General features: G+C 32.9%; 1 protein-coding gene across 2 annotated transcripts; it reads right to left on the reverse strand.

The window, feature by feature from the left end:
* Nucleotides 1-6,088: 6,088 nt before the first annotated feature.
* Nucleotides 6,089-14,141, reverse strand: LOC136235941 (sugar transport protein 5). Of its 2 annotated transcripts, XM_066026043.1 has the most exons (5): nt 13,889-14,141; nt 9,806-9,909; nt 9,590-9,715; nt 7,435-8,061; nt 6,089-6,772 (listed from the first exon to the last, which is right to left on the reverse strand). In XM_066026043.1, exons 1-5 carry the CDS (start codon nt 13,992-13,994, stop codon nt 6,335-6,337), a joined length of 1,401 nt encoding a protein of 466 aa, XP_065882115.1. In that variant the 5' UTR covers nt 13,995-14,141; the 3' UTR covers nt 6,089-6,334. The 2 variants fall into 2 exon arrangements, with proteins under 2 accessions (XP_065882115.1, XP_065882114.1); XM_066026042.1 differs by having other exon boundaries at nt 9,590-9,909.
* Nucleotides 14,142-22,739: the final 8,598 nt, after the last annotated feature.

The raw sequence follows: 22,739 nt of genomic DNA on the forward strand, positions 1-22,739 counted from the left end.
TATTTTGTGTGTGAACATATCTTTAATTTGGTGCAGAACAATATAATTTTTTTTTTCTTCATGTGTGCACCCATGTTTTATTTATCTTTAAATAATGAAATTCATGATTGCTTAAAATATTCTGTCAATAATAAATTGGCTCAACTTTCAAAACGTGAATGATAAAATTGACTCAACTTCAAATGTTAGAAGTGTAATAGTACCATTTATAACATTAGAATTAAAATTACTATTGTCTGCCAAGACATAGTGTTTTCGTACTTTATTTAATAATATAATTTGATTCAGTCTAAAAAAAAAAGTCAATAAATCAACCTTATTAATTCTAAATATTTTTAGTCGTTGTGATTCAAGAATTTCTAGATCCGTGCTCACCCTATCTGAATAATATAATCCTTTAAATAGGCGATAAACTGAGTTGTGCTCGTTTGGTTAAAAAAAAAAAAGACGTTTAGAAAGTGCCTATAGTATTTTCTCTTAATAATATTAATAATAATAATGAATACAACAATTCAATAGCACAAATTGATTTAGGCAACTATTGAATTAATGACAGTTGATGCCACATGAATATTATCATAAAACCGACTTTTGAATAATTAAAAAACATGTTTTTCTTGACTTAATAAATGGAAAATATATACTACAGTTGAATCTGGGTCATTCACATTGCATACACACCATTTATTGTGGGTTTATAAGTAATTGATTTGAGTGTAAATTACACCCATGGCCACTAAACTTTACTCATTTTCATTTCTTTCCGGTATGACCACTGAACTTTATATTTTTTAACACCGGTGACTACTCAATTTTAACTAACTTTTCAAAATGGCCGTTAATGATCGTTAACGACCTCAAAATGAAAATATTCAAGAATTAAAGTTGTTCAAAACGACATTTAGCATGAAACCACATTTTTTATTTTCAAAATTCACATTTTTTGGAACTTTCTCTCTCTAAAAATTCACTTTCTCTCTCCTAACCAAACAACACCTAAATGACCTCAAAACGAATTTTTTTAAGAATTAAAGTTCCTTATAATATCATTAACGCTTTGGATTTTTTATTTTTAGTCGTTAATGACCGTTTTGAGGTGTTAAGTGGCTACCGGTGTTAAAAAGTGTAAAGTTCAGTGGCCATACCGGAAAGAAATGAAGTTCAGTGGCCACAATGTGAAAACGGGTAAAGTTCAGTGGCCATGGGTGTAATTTACCCATTGATTTGATTACCATTTTGAAGTGACTGATAACTAATTAATAAATATAGAAACAATAAAGGAAAAAATGTTACATTTTCAATAATCTAAAAAGGTTGGATTTTAAATGCATTCAATAAATTCAGCTATACCAAATTGATAAATATACAAAGTTTCAAAAGTGTGGCACTAAAAACAAAAACATATTTTTCCTAAATTTTTTTAATGACCATTCAAAATATAATTAGTCATATGCTTTAATTATAATTTTATAACTAATTATGAATTTTAATGTAAAAAGCCAAAAAAAAAAGTGTATTGTAATTTTATAAGTAAAAAAAAATAGTATTAATATTGAATGCTCTCTTCCAAAAAAAAATGAATGCTTATCAATTTTTAATATTAACTATATTAATTTCTGTCAGTAATTAATATAAAATATTTGTTAGGAACTAATGCAATTACGATAAACAAAACACAAACAAACACATATTCGTCACTCAATTTGAATGATTATGTCTGGAGGCACTACCAAACCAGAATATTTTACTATGATTTTAGAGATATGGATTACAAAGAAATATGTTATATTTATACTCTTCAAAAAACCCTAATCGCTAATGTAGATCTATAAGTCTTCAAAGCTCAATCTATAAGTCTCCAAAACCCAACAATATTTATCATATATTTTGTGCAAATAAATCAATCAAAATTAACAATCTCACATATCTAGTAACATAAAAATAGAACTATTCACAGTGTTTATATTATTAAACTAAACCGGACATAAAAGTCCATTTTTCAAAAATGATGTAGAATAGTAAGTAATAATTTTTATTTTTAATATATTTTAAAAACTAAAATATATAATTTTTTTTTGAAAGATAATTGCATTAATGAGCCACAACCGGACAAAAAATGTTGATTACATCAGCTAAGAAACAGGGTAAATTCTCAAAAACAACGGGACTAGAAGCAAAACGAGATTCTCTAGCTAAAGTATGAGCAATCCCGTTCGCATGTCTCCGAATGAAGGTGACCTTAAAAGAATCATTGGAACGAATATAAAGACGACAACTATCGATCACATCCCCAAACTCCGAGATATCAACAGACGAAGAATTAATAGCATTAACAACCACTTGAGCATCGGTCTCAAAAATTACTCTACGGAATCCTCTTTGAACAGTCCAAATCAAAGCCTCAAGGAGTGCCCAAGCTTCACATTCCCGAACTCCCGGCAGCCCCTCCTTCTTATTTACCCGAGCCGCAATGAACTGTCCATCAGCATTACGAATAACAGCTCCTACACCAAACTGTTTAGACGATGCAAAAGTGCTTGCGTCTACATTGCATTTTACCCAGCCAACAGGAGGAACATGCCATTTATTACATACCTGAATATTAACCATAGAGCACGGACCCTTACGAAGCACTTGAGCTTTTTTCCAATCAAAAATAATCTCTTCTGAGCCCCTAACAACACGACTGACTGACTCCACCGTGTTATCCCATAATTTTGCATTGCGCTGCCCCCACATACTCCAAAGTAAAGTAAGAAACATACCAGCCCTCGTAGGATCGACAGCCGCTAACACGGAGAAAATTAGATGACTAACATTATGAGCCAACAAAGTAAGAGAGTCAATCAGAACATTAAGCCCAACCTCCTGCCAAACAGCCATCACCAACTGACATTCCACAAAAAGATGCCAACTATCCTCAATATCCCGACTACAGATCACACAATCCGGCAGAATTTGAACCCCCTTGAAACGCAAATTCACCCGATGTGGTAAGCAGTCACGACAGAGTCACCAAGCAAAATAACGCACCTTATATGGAATATCCAAACCCCAAAGCCGCGACCAATCTCCCTCCACCAATTGTCCTCTCGGAGCAATTTGCTCAACCGTTAGCTTATAGGCCGAACGGACACTATACAACCCGTCTTGACTGTTCTTCCAAATCCTAACATCACTGCCCAAACCAAGAGGATGGAGTTTCAATATTAACTCAACATCCCTAGCCAAAAATAATTCCTCCAATAGTTCAACATCCCAATCAAAGGAGTTCGGACAAAAGAGATCATTAACAGTCATCAAATGTAAATCCGCAACTTTCGGAGTACAAATATAACCATTACGCAGATCCGGAAGCCACGGTTCGTCCCACACATTAATAGAACAACCATCCTCAATCTTCCATCTATAACCTTCCTTTAACAATAGTTGAGATTGCCATACACTCCTCCATATAAAACTCGGTGAATGGCCTAAACGAGCCCCGAGAAAATCCCCATGAGGGTAGTATTTAGCTTTGAAAACACGACTTACCAAAGAGTGAGGATCTGTTATCAAACGCCATCCTTGCTTGTCCAACATTGCCAAATTAAAGGCAGAGAAATCCCGAAAACCAAGTCCCCCATCTTGCTTTGAATTACACAACTTTTTCCATCTCATCCAGTTAATCGAACGATCCCCATTCTTTTTAGTACCCCACCAGAATGAATTTAACACCCTTTGTAACTCCTCCGCGGTAGAGACAGGCAACAGAAAGACGCTCATAAAATAAACAGGTATTGCTTGTCCCGCAGCACGAATGAGTAATGCTTTACCTGCCTTTGAAAGCGGCTTCCCTCTCCAAGATTGAAGTTTCTGCCACAGACGATCTTTAAGATGTGAAAATATAGCCCGTTTAGATCTACCCACCATAGATGGTAAACCAAGGTAGCGCCCAGTATTTAAAGGACCAGATACCCCCAGAATAAAGGAGATGCCCTCTTTCAGCTCGTCAGCCATTGTTACTACAAATAATGCCTGACTTATTAAAATTTATAGCTTGACCAGACGCCATCTCATATGTATGAAGAATGCCCTTCAACCTTCTGCACTCTTCCAAGTCAGCTTGACAGAAAATAAAAGCATCATCAGCAAATATCAAGTGAGAGATAGATGGAGCTCCCCTACCCACTCTACACCCATGAATACATCCATCCACATTAGCTTTCTCCAGTAACACAGATAAGCCTTCAGTGCAAATAAGAAACAGATAAGGAGACAAGGGGTCCCCTTGCCTTAAGCCTCTCTGAGGGACAACCGGGCCAACAAGATGATCATTAATTTTGATTGAGTAACGAACAGAGGTAATACATAACATGATCGATCTCACCCAAGAAGCCGAGAACCCCAATTTAATCATAATAGCCTCAAGATAGCACCAATCCACACGATCATAAGCTTTACTGATATCTACCTTTAAAGCCACCTCCCCTTTCTTTCGGAACGAATTACGTTTCATACTATGAAGAACCTCAAAAGCAACAAGCACATTGTCTGTAATCGATATTCCTTTTATAAAAGCAGATTGAGCTTCAGAAATGATATAAGGAATGCACCTTTTAAGACGATTAGCAAGCACCTTTGAAATTACCTTATAAGCTACATTACACAAAGCAATAGGTCTCAGATCCTTCATCGACTCAGGAGATTCACACTTCGGAATAAGAGCAATAATTGTGTCATTAAACCCGACAAGAAAGGACCCCGCCTCAAGCCAATCAATTGCCGTCCTAAAGAATTCCTCCCCAATGAGATGCCAAAACCGTTGAAAAAAAGCAGGATTGAATCAGTCCGGACCCGGAGCTTTACCCGGGTGCATCTGAAACAAAGCACTTTTAAATTCATCAATAGTAAAAGGCATATCTAATTGCTGATTCATAACCTGTGTAATCCTTGGCTGAACAATATCCACAAGTGTATTATAGTTACTGGTACTGTTAGAAAAAAGTGATGTAAAATAATCAGCAGCCACAGTACCCATCCTATCAATACCCGAGACCCAAACGCCATTCTCATCTTGAATTCGCTCCAACCGATTCCTCCTTCTACGCCCATTAGCAAATGAATGAAAAAATCTAGTATTAGCATCACCTTCCTGAAGCCAAGTTACTTTTGCCCTTAGAATATATGTTTTAAAATTTAGAATTTATAAACTATGGTCTTAGAACTTTTAAATTGGATATAAAATCATATTTTATTTATAAAACCCAAATACTTACCCTAACAATAAGGGAAAATTACACAGAAATTCAATTTTTAAAAACTATTTACAACTATATCAAATTATAATTTTAGATTATATCAAACTAGTAAAATTAATACTTTTAATATATTTTAAGGATTAGAATTTATAAATTAGAAGTCTAGAATATATTTTCTCGGGTTTATGATTAATGAATTAGAGTCCAATTTTTTTAAATTATGATGTAAAATCATAATATATAGAGAATAATGACATATTAAGAATTAAGTTTAGTGATATAACTTAGTTGTAATTTTGTATTTAATCGTGATATTCATGCATTTGACCCCAATAACAAGAGTATCCATTTATATATAGTGTATTGTATTGGACCTGTAGATGACTTGGGCCAGTATTGTGTAGGAGGTCTTGCATTTTATGTTATGTTCTTTTATGCGAATTTTTAGTATACTTACCAAGAGTGATGCATATTATTATATAAAAAAGTAATTGATGTAAAGAAATAAATGCATAAAAATGAAACCAATTAATTGTTATGGTGTATTAGTCCGTGAGTATGTTACAAAAATCCTCTAAGTTATATGGATGAATTACATTTATGGTTGTTGAACTGTAGCATTATTAATATTATAGTTTCCAAATTTCATTTCCTGATAAAAATCTTTAAATTTTATTTTACTGTAATATTAAAGTTCAAATCACCAAAAATCAATTATAAAATTAATAAAATAAAAACTTATATCATTAACTTTCTTATATTGATAAAAATAATATACGTTATTATTTGGTGTTACTAGTAAATATTAATAGATTTTCTTTCTGAAATAGCTACTGCGATTCCAAACAGTTCCACTCTTCTATCTAGATTAAAAAGCAAAAATCAACTACAAAAAGAAAAATTCTACGATTGCTTGATATATAAAAAAAAGCTTAATTCAATAATTTTTAAACACTTAGTATTTATCTGTCCATGTAACACGTAAATATGTATATAGTGCTACATGTTGGCAGGATTGTCAACGGGGTTGAAAGAGAGCTTAAACATCCACTGATGGTGAGAAAACTCTATAGCATCCGCGAATCCTGAATCCGTCAATGCTTGTTAGGCTCTAGTTGTGCATGAACAAAGCGGCGCCAAAACCAGTGATTTTCCCAGACAGAAAACATAGAATCCAGAGGAATCCCTTTGGTCTCGGGCAGAAAAAGCAGAACAAAAATTGTCATTTTGGCAATCCAACCAGCATAGAATAGGAAAATAGCAAATTTGAAGTGGCAAAGCATTGTCAAAAATGTCTGGGAAAGAACAAATGTGATTCCAAAATTGACAGCAACACTTATGCTTTGGCCTGCAGGTCTTATTTTCATTGGGAAGATTTCACTTGGAATTAGCCATGATAATGGCCCCCAAGACCACCCAAAACCTGCTGCATATAAACACATTAACACAAGTACTAATACTGTGTACCCTCTGCTTATTTCGTCGCTGCCCGAAACTCCTGTCGTTTTAGCCAACACCACCGCTAGAGCAACCTTCATCAAAATTAATCAAAATTAGGATAATCATCTGTTAATGACACTAAAAATGTCTCCACGTCACTTATATCAAATAAACAACCAAATATGTTATCGTAATTGTTAACGACAGACAAATATACTCTTAGTGGTGTGATGACTAGACTAACAGGATTATGCCAAATAAACTTATCGTTCAAATAAGGGTATATTTGTTTGTCGTTGATAATTACGAGAGCATATTTGACTGTTTATTTGATATATGAACATATGTAACAAAACATAGAAATACAAGAGCATATATGTATTAAGGTTTATTTTAACTAAGTCCTACCCTTACACCTATCTTCAAAATAATATTCGTGAGCAAAAAATCCTATAATTTTTTAGCCTTTCATTTTAACATTGTGACTTGACTAATAGGATCAATTTAGTTCGAAAAAATGAAGTTCGAGTGTCAATTTGGTTATTTAACTTTGCATTTGGAATCAAATTAGACAATAAACGAAACATGCCACTATGAGGATGCTACCAATTTCAAATAACTGTCAATCATATACTGACACATGTTATTTTAAGCTGATTTGAGTATATACTAAGTTAAAAGACGAGATTGATAATTTTAAACTAAATTGATCTTACTAGTTAACTTCGGACACCAAATTGATCTTAATCCGTACCTGACAAATGAACATCTGAATGCCTCCAACGAAGAACAGAAATCTTCTCCCGAACCGATCAACAACAACAGTAGACACCATGATCGAACAAAGATTAACAGATCCCAAAATGATAGCAGCAATAAGAGCAGAATCTTTCCCAAACCCAACAGATTGAAAAAGAACCGGAGCATAAAATGCAATAACATTAATCCCAGTAACTTGTTGAAAAAAAGGTACAGCAATTGACATAACCAAATGAGGTCTATATTGCCTTTCAAATATGGTCACAAAAGGCACTTGCTGAGCAGATTTGGCAATTTCACTGGCCTTAATAAGATCGTTAAGTTCATTATCGACTTGTTCAATTCCTCTTACTTTGATTAGAGATTTTCTTGCTTGTTCAATTTTGCCTCGTTCGACGAGGCTACTAGGGGTGTCGGAGATGAGTAATGCGCCTAATGTCATTAGAGTTGCAGGAGCTATGGCGAGTCCGAGGGAGAGACGCCAGCCGAATGAGAGTTTGGCTGTGAAGAAGTTAATGGAATTGGATAGTAAAACGCCTATTGCTATGAAAAATTGGAAGCCTGCACTGAATGCTCCTCGCCATTTTGGTGGTGCTACTTCTGATAGGTATACTGGCGTTGCCTTCATTGCAGCATATGTAAAGTTAGGCTCAATCATCATTGTGAATTTCTAATACGATAACGTGATTTATGCAGATGATTGTAGCATATGTGGAGATAGACTCGGTTTAAATGGAATTTAAACAAGAAATTTTATTATTAGTACAAAGTTCACTAACCAATCAAGGATTTACCTAAAGGCATACTTCAATGTTTATTGGTGTTTAATTACAATTTTTAAACATCTTAAATGAGCACTACGACGTATTATGTCATATGTGCACCGAGCCAATAATATAATATCACGTACAGTCAGTAATTTGATGTCACATTTATATAATTTTAATACTTAATTAGCTAAACTGTAACATAGTATTAATTTATTACCTACCTAGTATCAAATTATTGGTTTGGTACACGGATGATGTGGTAAGTCAGATGTATAATGAATGTTTTTTATTTATATGGGGTCAAAAATTTGAAAAAATACACTATTTGACCTTTTTTTTTATAACGACTATTTAACCTGTATACTTGTTCTAATCTATTATTTAATAACATTGGTTACTTACCTATCAAAATTAATGAAATACCAACCAATGCAGATAGTAAATTAACAATTTTGTTAAACTTTTATCGTTTTCTTAATTTTTAATAACAATGTTAACTTACAATTTAGATTAGTTGAAATTTCACGATAAGTCGGAGGAAAAATATTAATAAATAATAAGCAAAGACTAACATTTTGATACATAAAAGAAAAATGTTACCAAATAGGCTAAATACAAAGGCCAATTAATTTTCTTTTCCAGCAAAAATATATAATTTGGCCACTCTACTTTGCACAATTTGTTGAGCTATCCCTTGAGTTTTAATTTTTAACAGAGTTGGTCCTTACAATTTAATTTTTCTCAAAATTTGACAATTGAACTATGATTCTATTAGCAGTAAGTATTTCAAAACCATCAATCAATCAATAGCCAATTTGTTTTTGAAAATTTACCAAAATTTGGCTAAAGCACCATTTTTTTGTGGTTCTAAATACATGTGTTTATTCTATCAAAAAAAAAAACATGTGTTTATGGGCCGGCACTCCAGCCCGTTGTTAATTTAAATACGGACCTAGATGGATACCCGAGCCATTAGAAGCAGGCGTGAGCTGTGCGCGGGTATCCGGGCCCATCAACAGTTTCTATTATTATTGGGTCAAATACATGAATATCATAATTAAGTACAAAATTACAACTAAGTCATATCTCCAAACTTAATTCTTAATATGTCATTATTCTTTAAATATTATGGTTTTACATCATAATTTAAAAAATCTAGACTCCAATTCATAAATCATAAACCCTAGAAAATATATTATAGACTTCTAATTTATAAATTCTAATCCTTAAAATATATTAAAAGTACTGATTTACTAGTTTGATATAATCCAAAATTATGACTTGACATAGTTGTAAATAGTTTTTATAATATGAATTTCTGTATAATTTTCCCATTATTATTTGCAATCATACATTTAGAAAAAATTGCATAAAAATAACCTGGTTAGTGAAGCCAACTCCGAAACCAAGCAAGACACGGCCAATGATGAGCATGGCAATATTGGCAGCGCCGGCATTGACAGCAGCACCGGCAAGGAAAGTGCAGCCGCCAAAGACGATGGTGTTCTTGCGACCAAATGCAGAGTTAAGGCGAGTAGCTCCAAAAGAAGCAACTAAACCAGCTATGTATAATGAGGATGTAAATGCAGTTAAAACCTGGCTATTATATATGCAATACATGTTTGTTTTTGCCTCTGCTCCCTTCTTCAGTATTGATGGGAAGAACTTTTTCAGAAATGGTACCATCGTCGTTACGCCTCCTGATTCATTGATTTATGTTCAGAAAATAGTTCATTTCACTGATTATTTCAAATGATATCAATTTATGGTATTTAAAATAATTAAGATAATCATATACTAACACTTAAGATTAGTGCCTATGCTATGAGATTTCCCTCACTAAATAATACTTAGGCTTAATACATCATTTGCCCCACTGGACTTGTCCAAAAACTTTTTGATTGACCCCATAAACTTTCAAAGTGTTTCGATACCTGAACTTGCATAAACTGTTTAGTTAGTCCCCTAAACTTGCATAAAATGTAATCGATTAATCGCTCGGTTGTAAAAAAAATAGATTAAATGCGGAAGATATGTTGCACGTATCTAAAAAAAAGTAAAATGACCAAGGTCGGGTATGCGATTTTAGAGAATTTTTTTTATAATTGAATAGTTTTTTTTTAATATTTTTAATCTATTTTGTGAATTATGTCACGTGCAACATATCTTTCACATTTAATTTACCTTTTAACAACCGAGTGATTAATTAATTACATTTTACGCAAGTTCAGGGGACTAACTAAACATTTTATACAAGTTCAGGGGGTTATCGGGATATTTTAAAAGTTTGAGGGGCCAATTAAACTTTTTGAACAATTTCAATTGCAAATGATGAATTAACCCTAATACTTAATTTAATATGCATCATGTATGGCCATTAAAATATGCATTTAACAAAGGCAAAAAAACATCCCGGAGGTCCTTGTTTTTTTATTTTTTTGGTGTATTAAGTCATTGATATTTTATTTGTACATATTAAACCTTCATCTTTTATTGTCTGACATATGAAGTATATGATGAACATAAAGTATATGATTGACATATTAAAGTTAGTTTTGAATATAAAACTCGATTAACAAAGTGTTCTTCATTTCACTTACGTTAGAAATTTTTATTTTTAATATGTGTAATATGACTGTAGAAAAAATATAATTTCAAAAAGAGATGACATTAATAACACTTTTTAACAGTATTAGATATTCACAACTGACTAATTTAACAAGCAATAACATAATGTGGTAGAAAATAAAAGATCAGGAACATAATATGTCCGAATAAAATATCAAAGACTTAATGTACCAAAAAAAATGAAAAATCAGGGACTTCAAGATGCTTTTTACCTTTAACAAATGCATTATTTAGTAGTTGGTAATTAATAAAAGATAAAAACAATAAAAACCAACCCATATTTAGATTTTGAGGTGTACATGCATGATTTAGTGGGATGAAAGATTTTATTGCATTCTCGGGGATCTTATCCATATTTGGAACGTACTGACGTGTCACATGTTTAAATACTATTGATTCTTTTCCAGCATTTTATAAGCAAAGAATGATTAGACTCATCGAGTTTTATCTATCTAATTTTTCTGCGGTGCAGTTTGCTATACTTAAAGATCAGTTGAAAATTTATATTTTTTTATGTCAGATCTGACATTCGGTTTTCGGAGTTTAAAACGATAAAAGATCTTGTTAACAATTTAGTTGAGACAAGGATGAATGATTTGTATTATCTAGTTTATTTTCTTGAGAAGTTAGCTATAATTGCACTGGTTGCAAATGTATTTGTGTAATTTGGCAATGTATTTTGTAAAAACTCGACTATGTAAGCGTATAGGTGATATATTTATAAATGCCTGTTTAGTTACATAAATTGAGAGAGAAATATTTAATAACATTGATAATGAAAAAATTATCCAAAACGTTATAAAATCTCGTAGAAAACAATTATAAAAGATATTAATTTATGCTATTTATATTAACATATTTATAATTAAAATAGTTTATTTATATACTATTATTAATTTTTGTAAAGATATTATTTTTTATTGTTTAGAAAATTCTAAACATAATTGATTTTTAAAAAATCCGATGTAAAAGTTAAATAACAGTAGAGTAAAATTAGCTTCTTTAAATCTTTAATAATTTAAGTGAATTGCTAAATACCATCCCTTTTTACTAGTTACCACTCTTATTTGGACATTTTTGTCCTTTTCATAATTTTGATTAAAAACTAAAAATTTTCTCTCCAAAGTCACAAACCCAAACAATGATAATTGAAATTATGAAAATAATTAATGTGTGACAACCTAAACCCCGAAAATTGATGATTATAAGTTATAAACATTAAAATTTACGTTTTCTAGTCAAAAAAACCATAACAATAATGCATATTTTTTGTGATAATTTTGCATTTTTCGTCATAAAAAAGTAAAATTTTTTGCATCGGAGTCACAAAAAATGGAACAATTTATCGTTTTTCATCGTTAAAAATGAAACAATGGGCTGGGCGGGTGCTGGATCCATCCAACCCATTGGTTGGGTAGGTGCTGGATCCGTCCAACCCATTGGCTGAGCGGATCCGGCATCCGCCTAGACCAAATTTTGCGTTTTTTTTTTTAAATTCAAAATTTTTAGTTTTGAATTTTTTTTAAAAAAAAGATAAAATAGTATAAATTGAGACGGTAATAAGTAATTTGGGGATGGTAATAAGTAATTTTTCCAGCTTGAAAACATTAACAATAGATTTATATTATTCCGTATGTAAGTGAATTTTCCATTTCTGAAAAAATGAATGATCCCATTTAAAAAGAAACTTAACCAATAAAGGAATAAAATAAGAGAAAGCCTAAATGCTTCTTTTTTTTTTTCCTATTATAGTTAGTATTGTTTGGTTACGTGTACGTACATTTAACCATTCATTCCAAAATTGTTGCTAAGAACAATCATTATTCATGGGGTATGGTTATAACTTATATATAACCTGCCAGTCAATAAGTCAACATTTTTTTTCCCCTATTGAATTTTGACACGTCACGAGACCTCCCAAAGCTCAACTAGTGCAATATTGCTGTTGTGTTGTGTATAACCAACAAAACTTTAACAATCTTATTTACCAGAACTCTACGGGATCGAGTACAATAGACTCAGTTAATAAAAAGAGAGAATTATACTACTTTATATTGAAAGATAATAAAAAAACATACAAAATTATCATATTTTTTATTGGAAATGTCCAATAAACCATACTTATAGTAGAATTTCTCTTTATTTACAGTAATTAATAACATAAATCTTTTTTCTCTCAAATTCAATCGTTTTTTCTAAACTAAAATTCAATAATTTAACTACTCACTACCATTCTTCTCTGCTAATTTTTGATATAATTCATGTTTTAACAATTATTTAATAACTATGTCAAATCATAATTTTGGATTATATCAAACTAGTAAAATCAGTACTTTTAATATATTTTAAGGATTAGAATTTACAAATTATAAATCTAGAATATATTTTTTAGGATTTTATAATTTATGAATTAGAGTCTAAATTTTTTAAACTATGATGTAAAATCATAATATATAAGGAATAATGACATATTAAGAATTAAGTTTGACAATATAATAAGTTAGTTGTAATTTTGTACTTAATTATGATATTCATGTATTTGACCCTTAATAATTTAAGAATCTAAATAAATATCTACGAATTGAATTGATTCATGTATACTCACTCATTAAGCAAGCAATGTGAGATAAGACATAATCTAAGTCACTTTTTAAACCAATGTAAATATTTACTGATCACGTTAAATATATCTAAATCGCATTATTTCTATTAATACAACGATCCCTCAACTTTGAGGTTACTAACATAATAGTCGCCAATATAATTACCGATATGTCATGCAGTAATTAAATCAGTATCTATTTAAACAATTATATGAATACGAAGTTGAAAGGTGAAAATTAAGAGGTAATTAATGTATTTTAACCCAATTTTAAATTAGATCGTATTTAGCCATATAGGATATGAAAGTTGTTAGAGAAGAATATTCAAGCAGCTTATCAATTTTTTCTTTCAAGGGAAAATAAAAATGTCCACCGACAAAAATTCTACGTTGAGAAAGAAGATTTGGAGACAAGAATAAAGTTTGAAAGATAAGAAAGAAAAAAGAACCTGAAATTCCGATGTCATATCCAAAAATGAGGCCACTGGAAGCAGCTACGATGCAAGTAATGACGACAGAGGCAGTAATCCTGCTGTCCAACCCATTCCCACCCATTTTCTCTTTCTTTTCTTTTATTTTCTCGGAAACCAAACAGAACTCTGATAAAAGAAGAAGAAGAAGAGGAAGCAAAGGGTGTTGTTGTTATAAATAAAATAATAGAGTGAGTGAGTAGGATGTCATAAAAATTCTAAGTTGTTTGTTTTTATGTTCCGTTAGAGGGCTATGTTTTGCTGTATTGGTTTTTACACTGTTTTTGGAAACACTTCCTCTCCACTCTTATATATTTATTATTATGTAGAATCTTTTCTTTTTATACATCACTTTTTGTTAAATTACTGAATTTACTGTATTGGAAACTTACTTCTTTTAATCTACTCCAAATTATTGCGTTTCTCTTTTTTATTTTCATCACAAAAACTTCTAGAATGTCATTAATTACTTTAACTTAACTCAAAAATAATAGAAGGAAATGAAATTGAGAAAGATAGTATGAATTTAGAGATTAGTTAGCATAATCATTGAGAATTAGAAGGTATAAAAAAGAAAAAACTGCAGATTCATGGAAGTCTCATCTATTTCTGTTGATCTACTCTGAGAAGGAAGAAAAAAGTTTGTCTTTCTTTTTCCTCCTCCCATCTGATTAGATTTGTGTTTTTTTTAAATCAGTGTTCATATATTTTTCGGATATCTCTATTTGTCTGAATTGTATCTGCTCCTAATTATTTTTTTATTTATACCTTTTGTGGAAACGATTTATTTTATACATGGATCAATAGATCTATGTGGTTGCAACAAAAGAAATGACTCTGATCCGAATATTCGAAAGGGCATGAATGATGAAGATCGGATTGCAGTTGCTCTTCTGTAAATTTGGATTCCAAGAAGCATATGTTTCATTGTTTTTCCGTGTTTTTTCTATCTTTTATGGTTTTTTCTTGCTTTTTGTAGTCGTCTTCGTCCCTTTATGAATTTTATAAAGTTTTATTTCTTATGGTTTTCTTATTATATTTGGACTTTTTTCATCTAATGAATATAGAAACATTTTCATAAAAAAAAAAAAAAAAAAAAACTCAAAAATAATAAATTCTCAATTCTCAAGGAATACATGTAATTAGGGAGAAGTTTTATAGTAAATCAGTCCAACGGAATCAACTAATCAAAAATAATAAAATCTCAATTCTCAATTCTGATTTTCTTCGTTAGTTTGCTTGCAATGGAAGTGCTTGCTCCATCAACAAATACACTTAATTTTATACTTAATTTGTAACGTCCAGTGACCACAATAATTATATTACTGTTCTCTTTCAATCCAAATCACACCATAATCTTTTTCATTTGTTCAAAAGGCATGCACAACACTATTTACCTTAGCTACATCTTTGCTTTTATTATCAACGACAAAGACTTTTAGTAACTTGACACAAACATAAAAACACAAAGACATACCTTAAAATATTAAACTCCACCAAGTAACATTTACAATTTAATGGTTTTTTTATACATTGAATCAATTAAGCTTTGAGGGGTATTTAAAATAAAGAAGTTTATTCGAGGATTTTTCGGGGATTTATACGGTAACGTGGCAGGGATCCCTACGGGATGAATGTAACAATCCCCATCCCCATCCTCATTTAGATTTCAGGAAATAATTATCGTCTATCCCCATCCACATCTCCACTTTTTATGGTTATTCCACATCCCCGTCGATTTAAATACCCGTGATTTTCGAATAATCCCCTCCATGTTTCCACCCCTAATGGAGATCCATAAAGATAGAGATGTAAGAACACTTTGTTAAACTCAGAGAAGTTTTGTTGAAAAAGTGCTGGAGCGATTTTGCCATGAAAAATGCTAAACATATAAGTATTCCACTTGCTGCTCATTTTAGACTTTCTGTTGATATGTGTCCACGGTCCAAAACAAATATTGAATATATGTCACATGTACCTGTTGGCAATATTTTCGAAATATCGCAATTTTCAACCTTGATACGCGTTTGCGGGGATTAAAAATGGTAAAAATAATGCGGGCGTACCAGAGAAGCTAGTTCTCAAAGGGTAAAATGGTAATTGAATGAAGTAAATAAATAAAATGCGCCTAAATTACTTGAATTCTAAACGAAAAGCGATTGACGGCCGTTACAAGGACTGAAAATAAAAACAACGGTCTTGGGCCCCGACGTTACTTGACAGGTCGGTCGGAAAAACAATTTTTAAGATAAGTACTAAAAATAAAGACAATAAAACAACACAAAGATATAAATTTTTTAATTTTCTTTTATATTTTTATTGATTTTGTAAATATTTTTCAATATTTTTTTTATTACAAATAATAATAAAGCATGAAAATTACAACTTAAAAAGAAATAATAACTTTAAAGCTAGAAATGTAAATAAGTCACAAAAACAAATAAGTACGGGATGAAATAAAATTAACCGATCTCTTTGATGTCGTTTGGATGCGTGAAATTGAGGATTGGACCGCCAGAAAATCGGCTCGGGGGCTGTTGCGTTGTCCGGGTAGTGCTGGGCAAATTTGAAGTAATTCGGAGAGTTCAGGGACTTGAGCAGAAATTTACCATCAAGTCAACAGCAAAATGAGACTAAATTGATGCTTTTGTGGGACTTTCGGGCTCAATTTCGGGAGCTGTAGAGGTCCGATTATAGCGAAACGAAAGCTAGTCTTTAAAGTCAGTGTGCGAAGGAAGGGTTTAGAACTGGAATTTCAGAAAAAAGATCGAGTAAATGAGTCGGAATAAATTATTGAAAATTGGACGACAGAATAATTGTTTGATTGTTGAAAAAACCAAAAGCTTGATTCTGTTTCGTGGAGGGTACTTTAGGGGCGATTTAGAAGGCTATAGGATGTCGTTTCTTACGAAATAAAAATTGAGAGTTCAATAAAGAGATTAAAATTAATTTGGGCTAAAACGATCATCTAACGAACTCTAAATAAAATTTGGAAAACGGCTCACCACAAAGGTTGTTTGATGAATTTTTCAATGATGAAAAACTCAAAATCTTGTTTCTGGGTCTTTTTAATTGATTGAGATCAATAAAAAGTTCCCAAATATGATTTGAAATAGGTGTGTAAACTAAGAATGACTCGAAAATGGGGTTTCGATGATCTTGGTTTCACGGAAAATGGTTGAAGCTTCGAAGAACTTAACAATGGCGAAATTTGGTTTAGACTAAGAAAGCTTGAACCGAGGATTGAGTAATGATTTTACTGACTTAACTAAGAGATTGCAAAAAACGATTTGAGAATTGGTTGATTAAACTAAGAGAATTTCGGATTTGAAGTTTCTGAAAATTGAAAGCTTTTCTGAGGAACTGAAGATTAAAGAACTAATTCTGGGAATTGAGACCTTGTTTAGACTAATTAGATGCTAAAGAACGATTTCTACGAATCTAAGGATTGATAAAGAGGTCGATTTTGGCAGAGAATTTGAGAGAACAATTTGAGTTGTGTGTGTTTGATTGATTTTTGAGTTGGGTTTGGAACGAAGGATTTGAGCTCAATTTATAGGATTTTGAGTAACAAATCCCATGTTAGTGTCCCTTAAACTTCTTACCCATGATCTCATTACCTTCCCATAAGTTGAAGAAAGAAAATGGCTAAGTTGGGAGTTGGAAAAATGGAGGAAATGTCGTGAAATACGTTCCTCAAATAGGTAAACATATTCAACCCGTTTTTCAGCACTGCTTGTCTTTGAAAAATTCTACCGGCTTCGTTTTAGCTCCGTTTTGCTCCGTTTTTGACATTCCGGAAAACTAACATCCCAAACTTTCTAAAAAAAATAATAATTGTCTGATATCTTTCTGTTCCGGGGTCCGTTTTTGTTATCGAAGTTGCTGGACAAGTTACTGAAAAATGGTGCAAATTTGCCCCTGATTTTTATTATTTGTTTTTCTTTTCTTTTTATTTCTGTTTTCTTTTTTTATAATAATCTTTTGATATTATTTTCTATTTTTTATCATATTTTTATTTTGTTGCAAAATGAATTTAATTAAAATAAAATAACTATAGAGTAAAAATTAAAACCTATGCTAAAACACAAAAAATTAAATTAGCCCCCAACAATTGCCCCCCTATTTTATGTGTAAAAGATTTGAAAATGAATTTTGCACATAAAATAAGTCTTTTATTAATTTTTTTTTTTTACCTGTCAGTACTGATTTTGTTGAAGCTGAAATTGTGTTCTTTGCAGCTTCCTCGTCATTTTCAGACATGATTTCAGCTGGTTGATTGGTCAGAAAGAAAATAAAGATCACCGAGGTAAATTTGTATGAAAATTGACGGTGTGTGATGGAATTGCTGGATGACTTGTTGAATTTTTCTTTGAATTACAAGATATGTCCATCTGCTACTGCATTTTTTGATATTGGAATCTCGATTTTTTGCTTGCTTCGGCTTTGACTGATATGCTTCGCTGCAGTTGAAATTTTCATCAATCACGCCATGTTTGTTGATGCTGAATAAGCTCGTGTCTGCCTCTATTTTCCTTCGTAACTAGGCTCAATTTGCAATCAGTTTTTCCTGCTCATTTAAACAAAATAGCTGCTGCCATTTTATTTAAATTGTATAAAAATTGATCTTGAGTTGACCTTATTCCTGAAAAATGTTAAAGTTGAAACCGATTTATATCCATATAGATCTGTTGCTTGCTGAAATTGGTTTAACTCCGTCTATGAATTCGCGACTTCACTTCTGTTGTTAATAAACTTCTTTGAGCTACTGATTGGCGGAAATAAATTGAATTGTCACTTCTTTTTCTCAAGAATCATGATTGGCTAATATCCGTCTTGAACCTCTTGAGCTTGGAGTTGAGAATCCATTTGATGATATGGATATATCGTACATGACGGAACCTGCCCCCCCGACGTCTTCGAGCTTGGATGCCATCAGTGTTGCACATGTTGTTGTCTTGTATTTGATGGGGACAAAACTGAGCGAGTGGACGACGGATCGGGTGGAAAAGGCTACACTGAGCTTCTTTGTCTCGATTGCTTTTTTTTATATCTCGCAGCTCTTTTATTCTTTTTTAATTTTTTGGGACATGTAGACGAACTTTTATTGTTTTTCTTCATTTTTATTTTTCTTTTCATTTATGTCTTTTATCATTTTGTTTTTTACACTTTTTTTTTTGAAATGGATGATTTATTACCTCTAAGCAAGCTAAAAATATCAATGATGCTAATTAACAACTTAAAAGAAAAACTAAAATGTAAAATGATGCAAAAACGGAACAAAACAAAAAATAAAAGGCACCTCGTACCTTATTGCATCTTTATTTTTTCTATAGCGGCTGATGCTACCGCTTTGTCCTTCGGCTGTGACAAAATCATTAAACCTCTTCGATGAGAGGTTCATTGCTAACTGGCCTATGGTAAGACATAATGGTGCTCGTCTTGAAGATGCTCTTCACTTGATTGGCGCATGACTTGCTTTTTCCTTTACTCTTGATCTTGATTGGACCAATATTATCTTCGTATAATCGAGACTCCACCATATCCGAATGTGTCTCAATAGGTTTTTCATTTGCCCGAATCACCTCAACGTCATCCCCTTTCCAAAGTAGTAAAAGTTGGTGCAAAGATGACGGAATACATGAGTTAGAGTGAATCCAATCTCGACCGAGCAAAGCTTGATAACTTGCTGTAGAGCTCACCACAAAAAATGCCGACGTAGTGGTTTGGGTACCGATGGTAAGTTGCACAGGTAAAACCCCATAGGTTTTAGCAATTTCGCCGGTAAAAGCTGTGACGGAAATTTCTGACGTCATTATGTCGCATACGGATTTCCTGAGAGCTAGTGCCATCTTTAATGGTATAATGTTAACGGCTGAACCATTATCAACTAGAACTCTCGATAAGGGCTTGCCATCAATGTGTGCTTTGACATATAATGGCTTAATATGGTGTGTCATCTGCGGAGTGGGTTTGTCAAAATAAACCCGCTTCATCTGATCTTCTAACGAAGATTTTATTGTAACACCACCTCGTCGTTCTTCTTGGACTTTGTTTCTTTCCTCATTTGTATCTTCACTTCTGAAATTTATTGGTAAAATTAGAGAAGTAGCAGCACATCCAACTTGGATCAAAAGGTCTCTCACACGAATTTTCACTTTTTTCTTTTATTTTATTTTTTCTTTCGAAACGTTGCTAGAATCGACACTAGACAACTCAATTTCAATTTTTCTTCTTTTTTCTGCCTCTCTCTTTCTTATTCTTCTTTTTGCATTTTTTGAGAGAGGTTGTGGAAATTTTTTATGTCGGTTGATGAACCATTTTTCGAGGGGAACTTGCGCCAGTGGAGTAACGAAGCGTGATCGGCCTTGGTTTGCACCACTTTTATTTTTATTTATTGGCTTTCATTTTCTCCGTGGCTTTTCTTTCTCCTTGGCGGTTGGCAAAGTGCCCTTTGGTACCCAAATTTTTTTGTCTTTGGATGGTCGAGGCGCCCTTTCTCTAACTCGAGGTGTTGCTATGGACATTACGCTTAAGAGGTGGCATCTCGATGGAAGTTGCATTTATCATTGTAGCGGCTGGAAATGGATCATCATCAATCAACATGCTCTCTTTCTTTTTAGGAAATTTAAGCACGCCTTTGTTTATTCTATCATGCACCGCATTCTTAAAAACAAAGCAAGATTGTATGTCGTGGCTCCAACTATCATGATATTTACAATAAGTTTTTCCACTGGTGTCATCTCTCGATGGAATAATGTGTCCATGTGGTAAGGTGATAAAACCCTCTTTTAGCAAATAATCAAACAATTCTCCAGTTTTAGAAACATAAAATGTGTATTGCACATTTGTATTCCGCTTAACCACTTCAGGGGTTTTTGGACTTTTTGCTAACATTGGACAAACGCGGGATCCTGTTCTAGTTAGTTCGGCTATAGCTACCTCATGTGCCTCATTGGTTTCTATATCCTGATGGTAACTACCTACAGAGTTTTTCTTCCTACGATTATCCTCACGCATTAATTCTTCATATTCTGACACTTTAGCAACAAGTTCATAATAATCACAAAAATCAATGCCCTGGAATTTCTTCCTATTTTCAAACTCTAAGCCACGTTGAGCAATTTTAACAAACTCTATTTCAGGAATATTAACTCGACATCTATGCCTCATTCTTGAAACAATTAATAAAACTTTCAACGGACTCACCTGAGCGCTGAACCATACGAGATAGTTCGGCGACACATACTTCCGGCTCAGTTCGATAGAACTGAGCATGAAATAATTGTTCCATGCGACCCCAGCTTCTGATAAATTCAGGTTGTAATGTCGTATACCATGTGAAAGCCGGTCCAGTTAGTGATCCAGGGAATAAACACAAATGAAGCATATCGAAGTCTTGCTCCGCACTAATCCCACTGCATTGGAATGAAAATCGAGCAACGTGCTCGATGGTAGATTGTCCACTTTCACCTGAAAATAAAGAAAAATTCGGAATTCTAAAATTGTGAGGAAATGGGTATCGCTGGTCGTATTCCCTAGGGTAAGCTTTTTGAAACTCCGGACGGTATACTTCACGGACCGTAGGTCCATAAATTTCTTACACGATGTTCCGAATACGTTGCCTATCCTCCGCTTCATTACACATTTCGCTCCTCACACCTGAAACACGAGATACGTTGTTATTATCACGAGAATTCTCACGAATATTTTTACGAGTATATTCGCGAGTATGATCGTGGTATTGATTTCTCCATGTGCCACCCGAACCACGGGCGTTGATGTCACCATAGTGCTCCGAGTGGGTATTAGGTCCGGTGTTTGACCTGAAATGAGGCGCATTTGGGGGTATTGAAAATTATTCCGAGGTTCTTCGATCTCCTCGCTCATTGAATCTCATGTTTTCCTCCCGACTAGACGGTGGCCTATATCGGTCGCCTTGGGGAGTGCCTTCCCTTGTGTTATCTGAAACATTGTGAGAATTCAAATTTTAGCATAAATTTCAGCACACCTATCTCGGATTCTATTCATCTCATCGGTGAGATTATTAATCTTGTTTTCCAAATTGAGTTGTCTCCAAGCTTACATCATCTCAGTTTGAGCTTTAACATTTTGCGACATCTCGGCTACAAGCCTTTCCATGTTGCTCATATGGGCCTCTTGTCTCGCAAAAAATGCGTTGAAGTCCGGTTCTGGCATGACGTCCGACGAACGTCTTCCAAGTGGCTCACAGTCTCGGCAACATAACCCTCGGGTGCATTTGCGTCAACGTTTTCATCTTGACCCCTATTCTGATTTTCATCAGACTCCGGAATGGGTAGTTCTCGACCTGTATTTTTCCTTGGTGGCATCTTAAACAACAAATGATATTAGAAAAGTTTGGAAATAAATTGCCAAAACAGAATATCAAAGCAAAAATACCACACAGAAAACATAAAAACACTTAGTAAATAAAATCGGTAGTCACAAAAAGTTATTAAAATTTTGGTAAAACTTAAGAAACCGTAGTTTTGGTACTAATAATAAAAAAAACGTTTTTAGGTCCCACTGGACCTGCCAAAAATTGTTGGCGTTAGCTAACAAATTTTGGTGATAGTGAAGTGGGGCGAAAAATGAGTGTGACACAAAAAAAAAATTGTTAAAGAAAAATAATTTTAAATTTTTTGGCAAAGCTTAAGAAACTCTAGTTTTGGTACTAATAAAAAAATGTTTTTAGGTCCCACTGGGCGGGCCAAAAATTGTTGGCGATATTTTCGAAATATCCCAATTTTCAACCTTGATACGCGTTTGCGGGGATTAAAAATGGTAAAAATAATGCGGGCGTGCCAGA

The sequence above is a fragment of the Euphorbia lathyris genome, chromosome 7 (genome assembly GCF_963576675.1).
Source record: "Euphorbia lathyris chromosome 7, ddEupLath1.1, whole genome shotgun sequence".
NCBI lineage: Eukaryota > Viridiplantae > Streptophyta > Magnoliopsida > Malpighiales > Euphorbiaceae > Euphorbia > Euphorbia lathyris.